We start from the raw sequence: 16,685 nt of genomic DNA on the forward strand, positions 1-16,685 counted from the left end.
AACATCCTTTTATTTTTTAACAAATGCGTTCCTATTTCTTTTTTGTTTTTAATTTGCTACAGGGCACACATGCTCACCGGAAAGAGAGAAAAAAAAAACACTCTCTGGGGGAGAGGTAGATGCTGCAATCCCTTTTCCTCCATTTTCTCTCTTGATTTTGGACACACACACACACACCTGACTCTTTTGTTTTTTGTTTTTTAGAGGTTTTTGCCATAGGGCATGTGTGCTCGCCACAGACAGAGACAGAGAGCGAGAAATCCCTCCCCACCCTCCATGGGATGGCCATGCCACAATCCCTTCTCTAGTCTCCTCTTGTGATCTTGGGCCCACGCACACACACCAGGAGTGTTCTAAGCCGCTGGTTCTGGGACTCGAACCATAGTTGAGTTGAATCACAGAGAGTCCAATGATGTAACCATTACACCATCTATTGGTCCCCATTTGGCATATTTTTTAATTTTTATTTTTTAATCCTCCGGGTTCCTGACTGGACCTGTGCAGTTAGCCACATGGGACCTAGCTACCTTAACCATCATACAAGCCCTGTCTCCTTTTTTCTTTTTTTCTTTCTTTCTTTCTCTCTCTCTTTACTTTGTCATAGAGTGCATATGCTTGCCAGAGAGAGAAAGAAAGTGAGAAAGCATCCCCTGGCGGGATGGCCACACTGCAGTCCCTTCTCCCCTCTCCTCTCAGGGTTTGGGCGCGCATGCGCACGCGCGCACACACACACACACACACACACACACACACAGCTGGTGTGCTTTTCAGGCCATAGGTCCCGAACTGGAACTGCACAGCTAGCCATGCGGGACCCAGCCACCTTAGCCACCATGCTGCTGACTGCTCCAATGGGTTCATATTTCCGTGCTCCTACAACTTAAAACTTAATGTTTTCATTCATGGTCATCTTTCATTCCTAGTCACTCCAAGATAGACAGACATGTAAGTGGATCCCTTTCTTTATAATTGGTAGATATATATTGCACAATGTTATTATACCGTAATTTATTTCATCCTTTTTTCTTTTTTTATTTTTACGTTTAATAAAAAAAATTACAGATTTTTTTTCAACAGAGAACTCTATGTTGTCTTTAAGCAATTTTCTCATTGCCCTTCCTACCCCCGTATAACACCCACTCTACTCCTTTATGGTCTCAGTATCTACACTTACCGCTCTGTTGTCATGTCTTCGGATTTTCCAATTTCTGCCGTAGCATGCAGATGTTCATTACATACTAATATTTTATCTTATGAGCTTTTCTCAGAGGTAGATATCATTATATCTATTATACACGTGATAGCATTAAAATTTAGCAAGGCACAATGCAAAGCTTTGTCTTAACTTTCTAATAAATCTGTCTTTTCCCTTTTAATGTATTGGTGGAGCTTTATAGCATAGCTTTTTTGATTTATTGTCAAATTCATATCTCACAGTTGTTATTTATTTATTTTTTTGGAAAGGTTTTTGCTATAGGGCGCATGCGCTCGCCAGACAGACAGAGAGAGACATAGAGACAGGAAGCGAGAAATCATCCCCAGGGGGGATGGTCATGCTGCAATCCCTTCTCCTCCATTCTCCTCTCGGGATCTTGGGCACGAACGCACATGCGCCCGGCGTGAGTTCTAAGCCACCAGGTCCGGGATGCAAACCGCGGTCGACTACGTGGGAGTCCAGTGACATAGCCATTATGCTAACTGCTGGTTCCCACAGTTGTTATTTTTGAGTTAGTTTTCTATTTTTAAAATTTTTATTTTATGGGGTCAGCAGGTGGCATGGTGGTTAAGGACACCTGGACTCCGACATGGCCAACCGCAGTTTGAGTCCTGGACCTGGTGGCTCACTTTCTCACTTTCTCTCTTTCTGTCCCTCTCTGGTCAAATTAAAAGAAATAAAGTTAAATAAGATAATTCTTTAAAAAAATTATTTTATTTTAATTTCCGAGTTTGCTATTGGCACATGCACTATCCAGAGAAAGACAGAGACAGAAAGAGAAAGAGAGGAAAAGTGAGAAATCCACCCCTAGGAGAGATGGTCACACTGCAGTCCTTTCTCTGTTTTTCCCTCAGGAGTTTGGGCACACACCCACAGGCTTCTGGTGTGATTCTCAAGCTGCCGGGTCTGTAACTTGGATGCAGTCATCCATTTGGGATCCAGCCACCTTAATCTCTATACCACTTGCTGGCTCAATTTTGTACCTTCTTGATTATTAACAAATGGAAATTGCTTTATGACTTTTCATAATTAAAGAATTTGCCAGAGGGTGCATATGCTTGCTAGAGAAAGACGGGTGAGGGAGAAAGTACCCCAAATGGAATGTGGTCACACTTCTATCTCTTCTCCATTTCTCCATCCTTTTGGAATTTTTGGTATGCACATATACATCTGGCATGCTTTTCTTTCTTTGAGTCTTTTTTTTTTTTTTTTTTTTTTTGTAAGAGAGGTATTCCTATAGGGTGTGTTTGCTTGCCAGGGGGACAGAGAGACAGAGAGACAGAAAGCAAGAAATCACCCCCTTCCTTACTGAAGATAGCCACGCTGCAATTACTTCCCTTCCATTCTCCTCTCGGGATATTAAGCACGCACGCTCAGTGTGAGTTGTAAGCCTCTGGGTCTGGGACTCGAACCGGCCATGTGGGAGTTCAGTAACGTAAGCATTATGTCATCTGCTTGTTCCTCCGGCATGCTTTCAAGCCTCTGAGTTTGGGATTTAAACTGTGTGCTCAGCTCTGTGGGATACAGTACAGTTCCCTTAACCTCCAGGCCACAGGACTGCCTTTTTTGTAATTAATAATTATTTTGAAGGTGTTTCTAGATTGTCTGAATATTCTCTTTCCCAAGACCTTTTACTTAATGATTTTACCATCTTGAAATTGTATCCAGTCCAATTATTATACTGGCAATTGCAAATAAAAATGTTTATTCTGGGGCCGGCAGGTGATGTGGTGGTTAAGGGCACTGGACTCCCACATGGGCGACTGCAGTTCAGGTCCTGGACCTGGCGGCTTACTTTCTTGCTTTCTCTCCCTTGTCAAAATTAAAAATAAATAAAATAAATAAAGTTAAACAAAAAATAATTTTTTAATAAAATATTTTTTTCTAAATAGACTATATCTATTTTTACGTTTATTTATTTGCTTATTTGTTGTGATTTTCAAGCTGCTGGATCCGGGACTTGAACCATGGTTGGCCATGTGGGACTCCAACACCTTAACCATAAAGCCACCTGCTGACCCTACATAGACTATAATTTAGGATAAAAGCTTGTCTTGAGATAGGAGAAGGGCTGAAAATGGTGTTTATTTTTAAAAGCAATTAGTCCTAAGGAAAACACTTGATTTTATATGTTAGAACTTGAGAACATTAAATGCTTAGAGCAGTTTATCATCTGAAACCCAATAGCAAAGTTAAAATATTTTTCTAATTCAGTTACAACTATGTCTGTATTTACCACTTGGGGAATCTTGTGGTAAAGCAGATTATATCTTTTCGAAAATCAGAGGTAAAATAATTTATGCTAATGCTGAAAATAAATTTGAAAAATCATCCATGAGTAGTTTTATACTATTAGAATGTAATATATTTTGCAGCTCATTTCTAGCTTTGATACTCTAACAAGGATTTAGTGATCGTGGAGTATGAGCATGGTGCTTCCCCAATTACTTAAGAGAAGTGTTTACATAAAACTCCCAGTACATGTTTTAGTTCCTGGAACTTAAGGAGTGGCAGTTGATAAAGCACAACTCCTCTATTAAATCTCTTAAAGATGTATGTACTTAACACTTTTTTCCTTTTTCTTTTTTTTTTAGGTTTTTGCCATAGGACACATGTACTCACTGTAGAGAGACCTGGAAAGTGAGAAACCACGCCACAGTCCCTTCTCCATTCTCCTCCAGGGATTTTGAGCATGTATGCACGACTGGCATGATTTTCAAGCTACCAAGTCTAGGATTTGAACTGTGGTCAGCCATATGGGAGTCCAGTGCCTTCACCACCACACCACCTGCTGGCATAGTACTTACATTTTTTTTTTTTAAGAATTATTTGTTTAATTTAATTAATTTATTTATTTTAATTTGACCAGAGAAAGACACACACACACACACACACACACACCAACACACAGAGCACCAGGCATATTTTTCAATTTGCTCGCTTTAGGACTCAAACTGTGCAGAAAGAGAAAAAGCAAGCCATGTAGGAGTGTCCAGTGCCTTAACCATCACGCCACCTGCCGGTCCCAGAACCTGACACTTTTTAAGGGTTATATAGATGTTTTAAAAATATTTGTATGGGCTGGGACCATACATGTGGCCTATAACAAACAAAAAACCTCTCCAATTAAGATATATGCATTGAGTAGATGCTGCTGTGGAGAGGTGGGGGGATCTCAGGAAATTAGTATGCAAGAGGTTTACTCAGAGGTGCTCTAGGGATTGATAGCTGTGGAGGAGAGGAGGAGGGAAGGAAGCAGCGGTCTTGGTCCATTTGAGCTGCTACTAATACTGCAGGCTGGGTATCTGTGACGATCAGGAGCTCACTTCTCATAGTTCTGGAGGCTGGGAAGTCCAAGGTCAGGGTGCTGGCTGATTCCGTGTCTGTGGAGAGGCTCTGTCTCCTTCTGAGGTGGCACCTTGTTGCTGTGAGGGAGGAGTAATGCTTCATCGTCACGTGTTCGACAGGATGGGAGGACGGAAAAGGACTAAACGAGTTCCTTCCAGCCCTTTTACACAGCACTCATCCATTCATGGGGGCAGAGCCTTCGGAAGGTCACCACTTCCCAGAAGTCCCCGCCAATTAATACCAACACAGTAGGGATTAATTTTCAGTATGGACTGGGGGCCGTGGGGGTACACATCGAAACCATAAGACAGGCTTAGGCAGAAAATATCAAGCTGTCCTGGAGATGCAGCTAAAACCTCCTTTGACCCTCCTGGGAGGGTTGACACTTCACAGCTTTCCTGACTTGAGTCTAGGGCCTTAATACCTCTACACTTAGAACGTCACTGGTCGTGGGTTGTGCCAAGAAGAGGTGTGACATAGGTCAGGAGTCAGTCTGTGGATTGAGCTGACAACCGAAGATTGTCACTGATAGCACTTCAGGCAGCTGAGATGATGAATCTTTCATTGCTTCATGGGGGTTTGGTGGCAGGGTGGGGTGAGAGAGTGAGGAGCATATCACAGTGACCATCACCCGTGCCATTTGGAGGTTTGACTTTGAATTTATATTCCATTTTTTACCATAGGGCGGACACCACCACGCCCAATATTCCATTTTTTAAATACGAGACTCTAGCAAGTATGCCTTTGTGTCTTGCTTTTTTGAGATCTGTAAAGTGGGATTATGATGTCCAGTGTGACAGCTGTAACTTTTTTGTAGAAAACTAAAATTTTAACTTATTTCCTATTTTATGGTCCTGCTACCCATCTCTGTCCTCAGTTCCCGACAGTGTAATTTCTTTCCTTTCAACTTGTCAATGAATGTTTATCGCGTACTCATTTTGTGCTAAGTAATACATTGACCTCTAGAAACAATAACAAACATAGTCCTTGCTTTTACCAGGTTTACATTCTAGCTGGGGCAATGGTGGACTATAAATATTTATCACCTAATGGTAGGAGAGGTGGTTGAGAGATGTGGCCAGGGCTGGTTCACACATGGGTTGTAGATTCTGCTAGGAATTGGATTTTACTCTGCTTGAGCGGAGAAGCATTTGAAGATGTAAAACAGAAAGACGCAAACTACATTTATTTTGTAAAACCCTCAGAGCAGAAGGTAACACAAAGAGATCATTATTTTAGTGTTAAATTAAGTCAGTCAATCTATCTGACATATTTAAAAGGTTCCCTGCGTTTGCCGTGTGGAGATTAGATCATAGGGAGCCTTCTCATGGCTTCTAGGAGTAAATGCTAGTCTTTCACTTTAAAACATTCTGCTGTGATTTTAAGTTTTCTTAGTGAATAATTCAAAATATGAATCACTTTAAAGCCAATTTTGGCAAATTGGAATTTTTTTTAGAAAAAGATGGAAATGAAGGCGTGGGGTCTAGAAATCATGCCATGCAGAGAACGACTGACAGACTCATCCGTGGTTAGTCTGTAGAAGTCCAGACCAAGGGAGATGATAGGACCCCAGGGTCTTCTCTGGGATGAAGGGTAGACTTTCTGGGAGGGGAGATCTGGGACTCGCCATCGGAGCAGATTTCTGTTCCGTGTAAGGCAGATGGTTACCAGTGATGGAGTTGGCATTCGTCAGGAGAAATGCTTTCGGAAGAAGTAAGCTTTCCATAGGAAGCACTGAGGAAAAGCGAGCCTGTCCCTCCGAGCAGTCAAGGTGGGCTTTCTGAGCGAGGGAGAGTGACGTGGGATCGCTCAGAATGCGGAATTTTTGTTTCTAAGTATTTAATATTGACATTTTACTTTGTACAGAGAGTTTACTGGAAGTGATGCATGTGGACACATACACGGAACCGCTGGAGCCCCTGACATCGCCAGGCGTTTGCTATTATCAGAACATTACCAGTTTCATTCATTTGCAAACTTAAAACTGCTTTTCTTTTCCAGGGATATCATGATAACACATTTTGAACCTTCCATCTCTTTTGAGGGTCTTTGCAATGAGGTTCGAGACATGTGTTCTTTTGACAACGAGCAGCTTTTTACCATGAAATGGATAGATGAGGAAGGTGAGTGGTTTAAAAAAAAAGTGGACTGACTCTGTCAGCATTTAATTTATTATTGTTTTTGTTTAAAGAAATATAATAAATGAGTCCTAAGAAATTTAGGGGCAAGTACTTTAGAAATTTCTTCTTAAGCATTTGAATTGAAATGGTACCAAAAAGAACTGTTTTTTGTTTTGTTCATTTTATCCCAAATGAAATGAAATTAACATGACTTTTTTTCAGTAATAAGATGAACATCTCATCAAATAGTGTATAGCATTTTACTTTAATTTTGAATATGTGTTGTCTTATATTTTAACTTAATAGATTATCTAAACATTACCTTAAAGAAAATGAAAGGAATGAAAGTGCTTGTGACAATCATTATTTCAAAGTAGTAGCAGAAACTCAGTATCTCAGTGACTTGTGCTCAGAAAACATTTATTGAAAATCTGTGTGCTGAAGATACGACATTTCCTGCCCTACAACTCATAGTCTCATGGGGAAATGGACATGTGTATGACATGTGTGATAAACTCTGGAAAACAAAATTTATAGAGGCCTCAGGAACACAGAAGCAGCAGCATCTACATTTCTGCCTGAAATCCCTGCAGTTTGAGTTAAACCTCTAACAATAAAAGTTTTCAAAATGGAGGAGGTGAGGGGGACTCATTTAGGTTGAAGACTTCAGGCACATGGTGGGTTGGGAAGAGCAGGAATCACTGAGTTCAAGTGTGGGGAGTGATCAGCTCTGAACTTGGACTGGGTCCTTGTCACAAACTTCATAGGAGTGCAGACTCTCGGGCCCTGTCACACACTACTGAATAGAATTGAATTTTCCTAGGGTCTGCACATGAGCTGTATGGACGTTAAAGTTTGAGAAACACACGAATGGATCCCAAAAAGCTTTTGCAAAACATTATTAGACTTAATTTACAGGATGAAATGCTACTTAGGTGTAGTTATTAGGTGTCCTAAATATGCTGCTTTTGTATAATGGTTTTCTATTAATTGTGATACAAATGGAATTTTATTTTAAGGGCTATCTGTGTTTTTTTGTTTGTGTTTTTTTTTGTTTTTTTTTTTGCTGTGGCGGGGTTTGCTATAGGGTGCATGCGCTCGCCAAAGAGACAGAGACAAAGAGACAGCAAGAAATCACCCCCCAGGGGGGATGGCCACGCTGCAATCCCTTGTCCTCCATTCTCCTTTTGGGATCTTGGGCATGCATGAACACGCACCTGGCATGAGTTTAAGCCACTGGGTCTGGGACTCGAACCGTGGTAGAATACATGGGAGTCCAGTGATAAAGCCATTATGCCAACTGCTGGTCCCAAGGACTATCTTTGTAATATTTAGTTCAATAGTTGGGATTTTCTGTGTTCTCTGATACACAGAACTGTGGAAAGACATTATGTTGGTGCTAAGCTACAGATGAACTCAAACATGGTTTTCTCTCCCTCCCCCCCCTTTTTTTTAAATTTTGCCAGAGCGTGTATAATCTCACTGGAGAGAGACAGAGAAATGAGAGAGAGGGGAAAATGAGAAAGCACCCCCACGTGGAATGGTCACACTAATCCCTTTTCCTCTATTACTCCCTTCTGTCAGGATTTTGGATATACACGCCCAGTGTATTTCTCAAGTCTCTGGATCTGGGACTCTACCTCCAGCCACCCTAACCACTATTTTATGAGCTGGTCCCATTTTCTTTCCTTTTTATTTTTTTTTTGAATTAGAGAATTATTTATTTAATTCCATTTGTTATTGCTTTTTTAAAAATTTGACCAGAGAGAGAAGAAGGGAAAGTGAGAAAACAAACCACCAGGTCTGGGACTCAAACCACGGTTGGCCATGTGGAAATATGCACATTGTGAGAATTTGTCATCAAAAAAGTTAACTTATGAGAATTTGTCACCAAAAAATGTTAAACTAGGGCTGACCAGTAGGCGAGGTGATGGTTGAGGCACTGGATCTCACATGCCTGACTGGTTCGAGTCCCGGACCTAGCATCTTGAAAAACATGCCAGGCGTGTGTGCACGCATGCCCAAAATCACTAGAAGAGAATGGAAGAGAAAGGACTGTGGTGTGGCCATGACCCTGGAAGGTGATTACTCATTTCCCTTTCTCTCTGTTTCTCTCCTTTGAACACATGCAGCCTATGGCAAAAATCTAAAAAAAAAAAAAAGTTAAACAAGGGCTGGCCCCATAGTGCAGTGGCAAGGCATTGTGTGGAGGGAGCTGAATCCCTTCTGTCCTATCCTTGTCCGAATCCCAGCCCTGATGGCTTGAAAAACACATCAGATGCATGTGCACACTTGCCCATGATCTTGACTTAAAAAAGAAATGGAGGAAGGGAGATTGCACTATGACCAGGAAGTACTTTCTCTCTTCCTCTTCCTCTTCCTCTTCCTCTTCCTCTTCCTCTCTCTCTCTCTCTCTCTCTCTCTCTCTCTCTCTCTGGCACATGCTTGTAACCTCTGGTATAAAGGAAAGGGGGGAGGGAAAGGTTAAAGCAAATAAGTGTGTAAGGTAATGTATGTGTTAATTAATTTGATTTAGCCATTCCACAATGTGTGCATATATCCAAACATCATTTTGTGTACTATAAAGATAGACAATTTTATTTGTCTATTAAAATAATACATTTTTAAAGTTAAGCCAATTTATGGCACAAACTACGTTGAACGAGAAGATCTTTTACCCTTGCCTTCACTATCACAGATATTATGAGTTGTTCATATTTTTGCTCATTTAGTAAGTGAAATGCTAGCTTGTGATTTTAAAGCTTGAATTATTTAAGAGGAACACAGAGGCCAGGAGGTGGTGTGGTGGTTAAAGTGCTGGACTCACACTTGGATGACTTTGGTTTAAGTCCTGAACCTGGTGGCTTGAAACTCACTCTGGCTACATGTGCATGCATGCCCAAAATCTCAGGAGGGGAATAGAGGAGGGATTGCGACTTGGCATCCCCTCGGGGGAGATTTCTTACTTTCTCTCTCCGTCCTCTGGCGAGTACATGCCCTATAGCAAAAAACCTTCAAAAACCAAAAAGGAGCGTAGAGCTGGCTGTCATGTAGGATCCAGTTACCTTAACCACTGAGCTACAGGGCCTGTTAGATTTATTTATTTTCTTTACAAAGAGTAATGGCATAATGTAACAAATATTGGGTCTTCAGGAAAGTCACCATGCATTCTTGTATAGAAAAATACATCTTGACTTTCCCAACAATGTAATAGATTCATCTAGTAAGTTAAATTTATTCTTTGATAAAACAGTATGCTTTTATAATGTAGCTCATAGTTTCCTCTCCCTAAGCAGCTATCAGATGTCCTCATTTTTAAGGGAAAACTGTGAAACTGCAGCCTTTGCATTGTTCAAAGTTCCAGTTCTCCATTAAGGTCTGTTGATTCCCATGTGCTCCTCCTTCCCTTACTGAATTATGATTCCCATTTTCTTAATTTTAGAAAGGCAGAGCCAGTAATAATTATTTCTAAGCTACTTACATTTTTTTCAGTTATAATTGTTACCTTTATTTTCAATCATGTAGACATTGGGACATGCTAATCTGGAGAAGAAAATTTGACTAAGATTTGTTAAAAACAAGACTATAGTTTGATTCTCTGACACATGAGAAAACTCTCCTAGAAGCTGAACATTTAATTGTGGGATTTTAGGTTTAAGCAAATAAAGACCATTAGCTCATTTCATCTCTTTAAACATTTACGACAACTGTCCTTTTTCCTTGTGCTCAAAACAAGTTTCGATTTGATTTGATGTGGAAAAACTGGTTTACTTAATCCAACTAAACACTTTAGAATGAATAGTAATTTTGTAACCTTCCTCCCTTCCCTATATACTCTTGTATTTTGAGAAGGTTTGGGGCAGGAAATAACATCTGTGACCTTTTTGTTTGTTTTTCAGAGATTTTTTTGCAATAGGGTGTGTGTGCTCACTGGAGAGACAGAAAGCTAGCAATCACCCCCGGGGGTGAAGGAAGGAATGGCTTTCCTGCAATCCCCTCTCCTCCATTCTCCTCTTGGGATTTTGGGCATGCACGCACAAGCACCTGGGGTGAGTTTCAAGCCGCCAGGTGCCGGACTCGAACCTCAGGCAGCCATGTCAGAGTCCAGTACCTTAAGCACTTCACTACGGGCTGGCTCCTAGTTTTCTAAATTTTGAATTGGTTCTGTAAATATGTAAGTTCAGGATCTGATTACCTGGTTTAAAATTTAACTGTATTTTCTTTTCTTTTTTTGAATGGGAAGTGAGAAAGCAGCCCACAGGGGCTGGAGGATGACCATGCCGACCATGTTTGTCCTCTCTCTCCTCCACTCTCTGGGATTCGGGGCATGAATGCACACGTACCCAGTATGTCAAGAGGCCCAGCCTGGGACTTGATCCCACATCACCTGACTGGCCCAAATTTGACCATATTTCTGTTATCTTCTGTCACTTCTAAAAACTGGCCTTTGCTCGGACCAGCAGATGGTATAGTGGGTATGTCACTGAACTCCCACATGGCTGACTGTTGTTTCACCCAGTGACTTCAGAATTACGCTTGAAAATCCCATGTGTCTGTGTGCCTAAGATCCCAGGAGCAGCAGGGAAGAGAAGGGATTGCATGTAAACTTTCTTCATTCTAAGGACTGTTAAGTTTTATATAACATGTTTTTTACCACACTTTATTTAGCTGGTTCTTTTTTTTTTTTTAAGAATTATTTTATTTATCTTTGTTTATTTTAATTTGACCAGAGAAGGAGAGTGTGTGAGAGAGAGAGAAAACAAACAAGCCGCCAGGTCTAGGACTTGAACTGTGATCAGCCATGTGGGAGCCCAGCACCCTTAATCACCACGCCACCTGCCGGCCCCATCTCGTCTCTTTTTGATGGACATTTGGATTGTTTACAGTTTAATAATACAAGTTTTGATGCATTTTTAGATTTTGTGCATATATTTTTGAGGTGCCTGTCTATATTACCTGTAAGGTAAATTCCCTGAAATAGAATATATTCTTGAAGATAGGTGGTACTAGACTGACCACTAAAAATATTGTAGCCTTTATTAAATTTTCTGGTTTGTTTTTTAATTGCCTGAAGGCATGTGTGCTTGCAAGAGAAAGAGAGGAAGGAGAGAGAGGAAGCTCCCCCCATGGGGTGTGGTCATGCCACAGTGCTTTTTCATCCTTCTCTGTCCCATCAGGTTCTGGAGCAGGCATGCACAGGCACCTGGTGTGATTTTCAAGCTGCCGGGGCCAAGACTCACTGCAGCTGGCCATGTGGGATCTGGGCTCTCTTCACCACCGTGCGTTGGGGATGGCCCCCTTTATTACATTCTCACCAATAGGGTATGTGAATTCATTTATTTCATATCATATAAAAGACTTTGAGGGAATGAAATGTAGATGATTTGCAGGGGCTGGGGGATTTAGTTCTTTTATTTATGTCTGATGGCTTCAATAAGTGAGATTAATAGAAATTTAAAACAAGTGTAAACATTTTTTTGATGTAAAGATTATGGAGTCTTGGGGATCAGCAGATGGCATAATGGTTATGTTGCTGGACTCCCATGTAGTCAACTGTGGTTCAAGTCCCAGACCTGATGGCTTAAAACAACACTGGGCACATGTGTGTGTGTGCCCAAGATCCCGAGAGGAGACTGGAAGAGAAGGGGTTGAAGCGTGGCCATCTCCTCTTGGTGGGAGGGGTGACTTCTCACTTTCTGTGTCTCTGTCTTTCCGGTGAGTGCATGCACCCTATAACATAAATTTTTCTACAAAAAACAAAAAGAACCTATTTGTTACTCCAGTATATTTTCTTGTGCTTTGTGATTTCTTACTCCTTTTTTCAAAAAAAATTATTTTATTCATCATTATCGTTGTTATTATTTTTTAAAATTTGACCATAGAGGTACACAGAGAGAGAGAGAGAGAGGGAAAGTGAGAAAGCAAGCTGCCAAGTCCAGTACTAGAACCATAGTCAGTCATGTGGAAGTCCAGTACCTTAACCACCACACTACCTGCGAGCTTCCCTTATTACTTTTTCTCTATTCCTAGGCAACTACTAATCTGCTTTCTGTCACTATAGATTAGTGTTCACAGGAATGGAATCAGACACTGCATATGCTTTTTTTTTTCTCTATCTCTACTCAAAATACTTCTGACCTCCAATGTGTGAGTTTTCCATAAGCAGTTCAGTTATCTATGGACCAATAGTGTATCATACAACTCTTTAAAATTTTTTGCTATAGGGCATGTGTGCTTACCAGAGAGGTAGAGAAACAGTGAGAGGGAAAGTGAGAAATCAGTGCCAAGGGGCATGGCCACCCTTTAGTCCCTTCTCCATTCTCCTCCTCGGATTCTGGGCACTCATGAGCACATGCCCAGTGTGATTTTCAAGCTGCCAGCTCCAGGACTTGAACTGCCGTCAGCCGGGTGAGAGTCCAGCACCTTAACCGCTATGCCACCTGCTGGCCCACAGAGACAGATTTTAATTTATGAGGCAAGAGAGACCGTAGGAGCATGATAGGATCCAGCCTCTGCTCTGATTCGTGGGAATAGCTTTCCTCATTGGCTTCCTGTCTCCTGTTGCATTGTCCTCCACTTTCTTGGCAGTAATTAACACAACATAAGTTTATAATTCAGACCATTTTCTCACTTTCACCCGTCCATCCCTAGGCAACCACTGATCTGCTTTCTGTCACAACTCCGTGCTATAAATGACAAAGTATAGTGTTTTTTTTTGTTTGTTTTTGTTTTTTTTGGGTGAGGGTTTTGCTATAGGGCGCTTGCGCTCGCCAGAAAGACAGAGAGAGGCAGAGAGATAGAAAGCGAGAAATCACCACCCCCCCCCTCCCGGGGGGGATGGCCATGCCTCAATCCCTTCTCCTCCATTCTCCTCTCGGGATCTTGGGCACGCACACACACATGCCCGGCGTGAGTTTAAGCCACCGGGTCCAGGACTCGAACTGCTGTCAACTACATGGGAATTCAGCAACATAGCCATTATGCTAACTGCTGGTCCCCAAAGTATAGTGGTTTTATATGCTTTATAAAAATTGAAAGTGCTAGGGTCGTCAGGTGATGTGGTGAAGATGATGGACTCCCATGTAGCCAACCACGTTTCAAGTCCTGGACCTGGCGACTTGCTTTCTCACTTTCCCTTTCTCTCGCTCTTTGGTTAAATTTAAGCAATAATAATAGGTAAAATAATTTGACACACAAAAATTGAGAGTGCTTGCACTTGCCAGAGAGAGGGGAGAAAGCACCCCTCAGTAGGGTGTCGTCATGCTACAATCCCTTCTCCTCCATCCTGTCGGGGTTGGAGCGTGTGTGCACATGCAGATATACATGGCATGTTTTCACGCTGCCGGGGCCAGCATTGGACTGGTCAGCCATTCGGAATTTGGCTCCCTGAAGACCAAGCCGCAGGGCTGCCCCTTTATGTGCTTTCACATTCCTGTGAATGACCTTCATCCCACATTCTGAAACTTCCCTTTTTCCAATGGACCTTGTCTTTTTTTTTTTTTCTTCTTTTGGCTAGAGAGAAATGGAGGGAGGAAAAAAATAAAGCTCTCTTCCAATGGAGTTTTGTCACGCTGCGATCCCTTTTCTCCCGTGCTTCTTCCTGTCAAGATTTTGGGCATACATGCATATACACCTGGTATGTTTTCTAAACCAGCAGCTCTGGGATTTGAACCATGGTTGGCATGTGGCGTTTGGTTCCCAGCGCAGTGTTTTACAGGGCCAGCCTTCCCCAGTGTTTTTGTGTTGTTTCAGGTGGAGGGTTAACTTTGCTTTCTGTTACTCTGTCTCCTCAATAAGTGGAAGTTGAGGATGAGCGGCTTCACTGGACAGACTATTTTATGTTTTTTAAACCAGCAGCTCTGGGATTTGAACCATGGTTGGCATGTGGCGTTTGGTTCCCAGCGCAGTGTTTTACAGGGCCAGCCTTCCCCAGTGTTTTTGTGTTGTTTCAGGTGGAGGGTTAACTTTGCTTTCTGTTACTCTGTCTCCTCAATAAGTGGAAGTTGAGGATGAGCGGCTTCACTGGACAGACTATTTCTGAAACCACTGGCTGCTACCTCCCAGAGAAACTAAACAAAGAGCCGGAAGTTCAGTACTGGTGTAACTGGACTGGTTTTGAAAGGATGACCACCTAACTGCCATGGCACTGGAAACTGTTTGCAAATCTACATTTTAAGCTGTGTAACCTGTTAGGGAGTGTTCTGACTGTTACAAGTGGCGGATAGCATTCTAACCCCCGTATCCAGAGGGGGGGTGGCAGTGCGAAGGTCCTGGCACAGTGGCAGTTTGAGTCTGTGGCCGACTCGGACATCAGGGAGAGGTATGGTGGTCCTGTCTCACAGGTGGTCAACTTTGCTTGTGGACTGTGTTGAGTCCTTCAAATAGGGACACAGAATTCGGCCATATGCTGAAATTACTAAAAATAACTAGTGTTATGTATGTGTTTAATGTCCTGCATCTTCTCAGAGTCTCACATAAATAAATGGGTTTTGCATGTTTACCAAAGTCTTCTAGTGCTCTAATTTGCATCTTTCTTTTTATAGGCTAACTATATATGTTACACATATATATATATATATACACACACATATATATATAAATATGTAAATAGATATATAGTAAAAATATGTGTCGGTACATTAAAAAAGAACAAGGTACACAAATTGATTCCTTCAAAATTCATTGCACTGCACATTGTCACTCTGGGTGTCTTGGGAAGTGAATTCAAACTTTGGTAATAGAATGGGCTTTGAGAAGTTGCTTTTTTTGTTTTTAAGAGAGATTTTTGCTGTAGGGCCCGTGCACTTGCTGGAGAGACAGACAGAAAGTGACGAATCACCCCACCAGAGGGGATGGCCACACTGCAGTCTTTTCTCTTCCGTTCTCCTCTCGGGATCTTGGGCACACACGCCCGGCATGAGTTTAAGCCACCAGGTCCGGGACTCAAACCGTGGTCCACTACATGGGAGTCCAATGACATAGCCATTATGCCAGCTCCTGGTCCCAAGAAGTTGCTTTTTTAATTCATCTTTATTTTATAACTCCATATGGTATGTTTTACTTCTGAGTTATGCTTCTAATTTTATCAAATATTAAACAGTTAGCCAGAAAATGGTAATACTGAACTAAAGGCATTCAGTTCAGTAAAAATAAAATAGATTTAACTCTGTAGGTAAAGTTACCCAGGAGAGCTGGTATCTAGAGCCTGGGTGAAGGACAAAGGACACCTCTCTTGAGAGGTGTTTGATGCTCCTTACTAAAGCCTTTTATGTATATGATACTTGTTTAAATTGCATATAGCTTTGTAACGTCTGGCCGATGCTTTCTTTGTTCTAGGAGCACACAGCTATCTAATAAAGGTTGGTATGGGGTCAGCAAGCTGTGTGGTGGTTAAGCTGGACCTCCCGTGTGGTCGACTGCATTTTGAGTCCCAGACCTGGTGGCTTGCATTCTCATTTTCTCTGCATCTCTCTCTCTCTCTGTTGTCTCTCTGGTGAGTGTACGTGCTCTATAGGAAATTTTAAAATAACAAAAATAAAATTATTTAATTCTGGGGGCCGGCAGGTAGCGTGGTGGATGAGGGCACTAGACTCCCACATGGCCAACCATGGTTCAAGTCCTAGACTTGGTGGCTTGCTTCCTCACTCCCCACCCCACCCCCTTTCTGTCCCTGTATGGTCAAATTTAAGTAAATAAATAAGTAAATGAAGTTAAAAAATAATTCTTTTTTTTTTTTTAAAAACTATATAATTCTTTTAAAAATGAATAAATATAATAAAGGTTTATGCAAGTTGATGAAATGACAGCTTTCTCCAAAGTACACAACTCCTTAAAGAGTTTTCTAGACCTCTGTATATTGGGTTGTTGGAAAAATTATGATGCATTTTTGCATAGAAAAACAGAAAAATATGTCATGAATTTTCCATTGACCCAGTGTTTTATAGGTGCTTATTAAAGGAGAGATAGTGTTAAGGGAACTTTAAAACATTTAAAAAAGAAAA

The 16,685-nt window shown here is 41.5% G+C and overlaps 1 protein-coding gene across 1 annotated transcript in view; it reads left to right on the plus strand.

The window, feature by feature from the left end:
* Positions 1–4,684: 4,684 nt before the first annotated feature.
* Positions 4,685–16,685, plus strand: part of PRKCI (protein kinase C iota) — a 60,483-nt gene continuing 48,482 nt past the window's right edge. The window contains exons 1-2 of the mRNA XM_027766419.1: positions 4,685–4,812; positions 6,416–6,687. Of these exons, the coding sequence (XP_027622220.1) occupies positions 4,685–4,812; positions 6,416–6,687 (400 nt within the window). The remainder of the gene's footprint in view (positions 4,813–6,415; positions 6,688–16,685) is intronic.

Source organism: Tupaia chinensis, unplaced genomic scaffold, assembly GCF_000334495.1.
Source record: "Tupaia chinensis unplaced genomic scaffold, TupChi_1.0 Scaffold143333_1, whole genome shotgun sequence".
In the NCBI taxonomy this organism is placed as follows: Eukaryota; Metazoa; Chordata; class Mammalia; order Scandentia; family Tupaiidae; genus Tupaia; species Tupaia belangeri.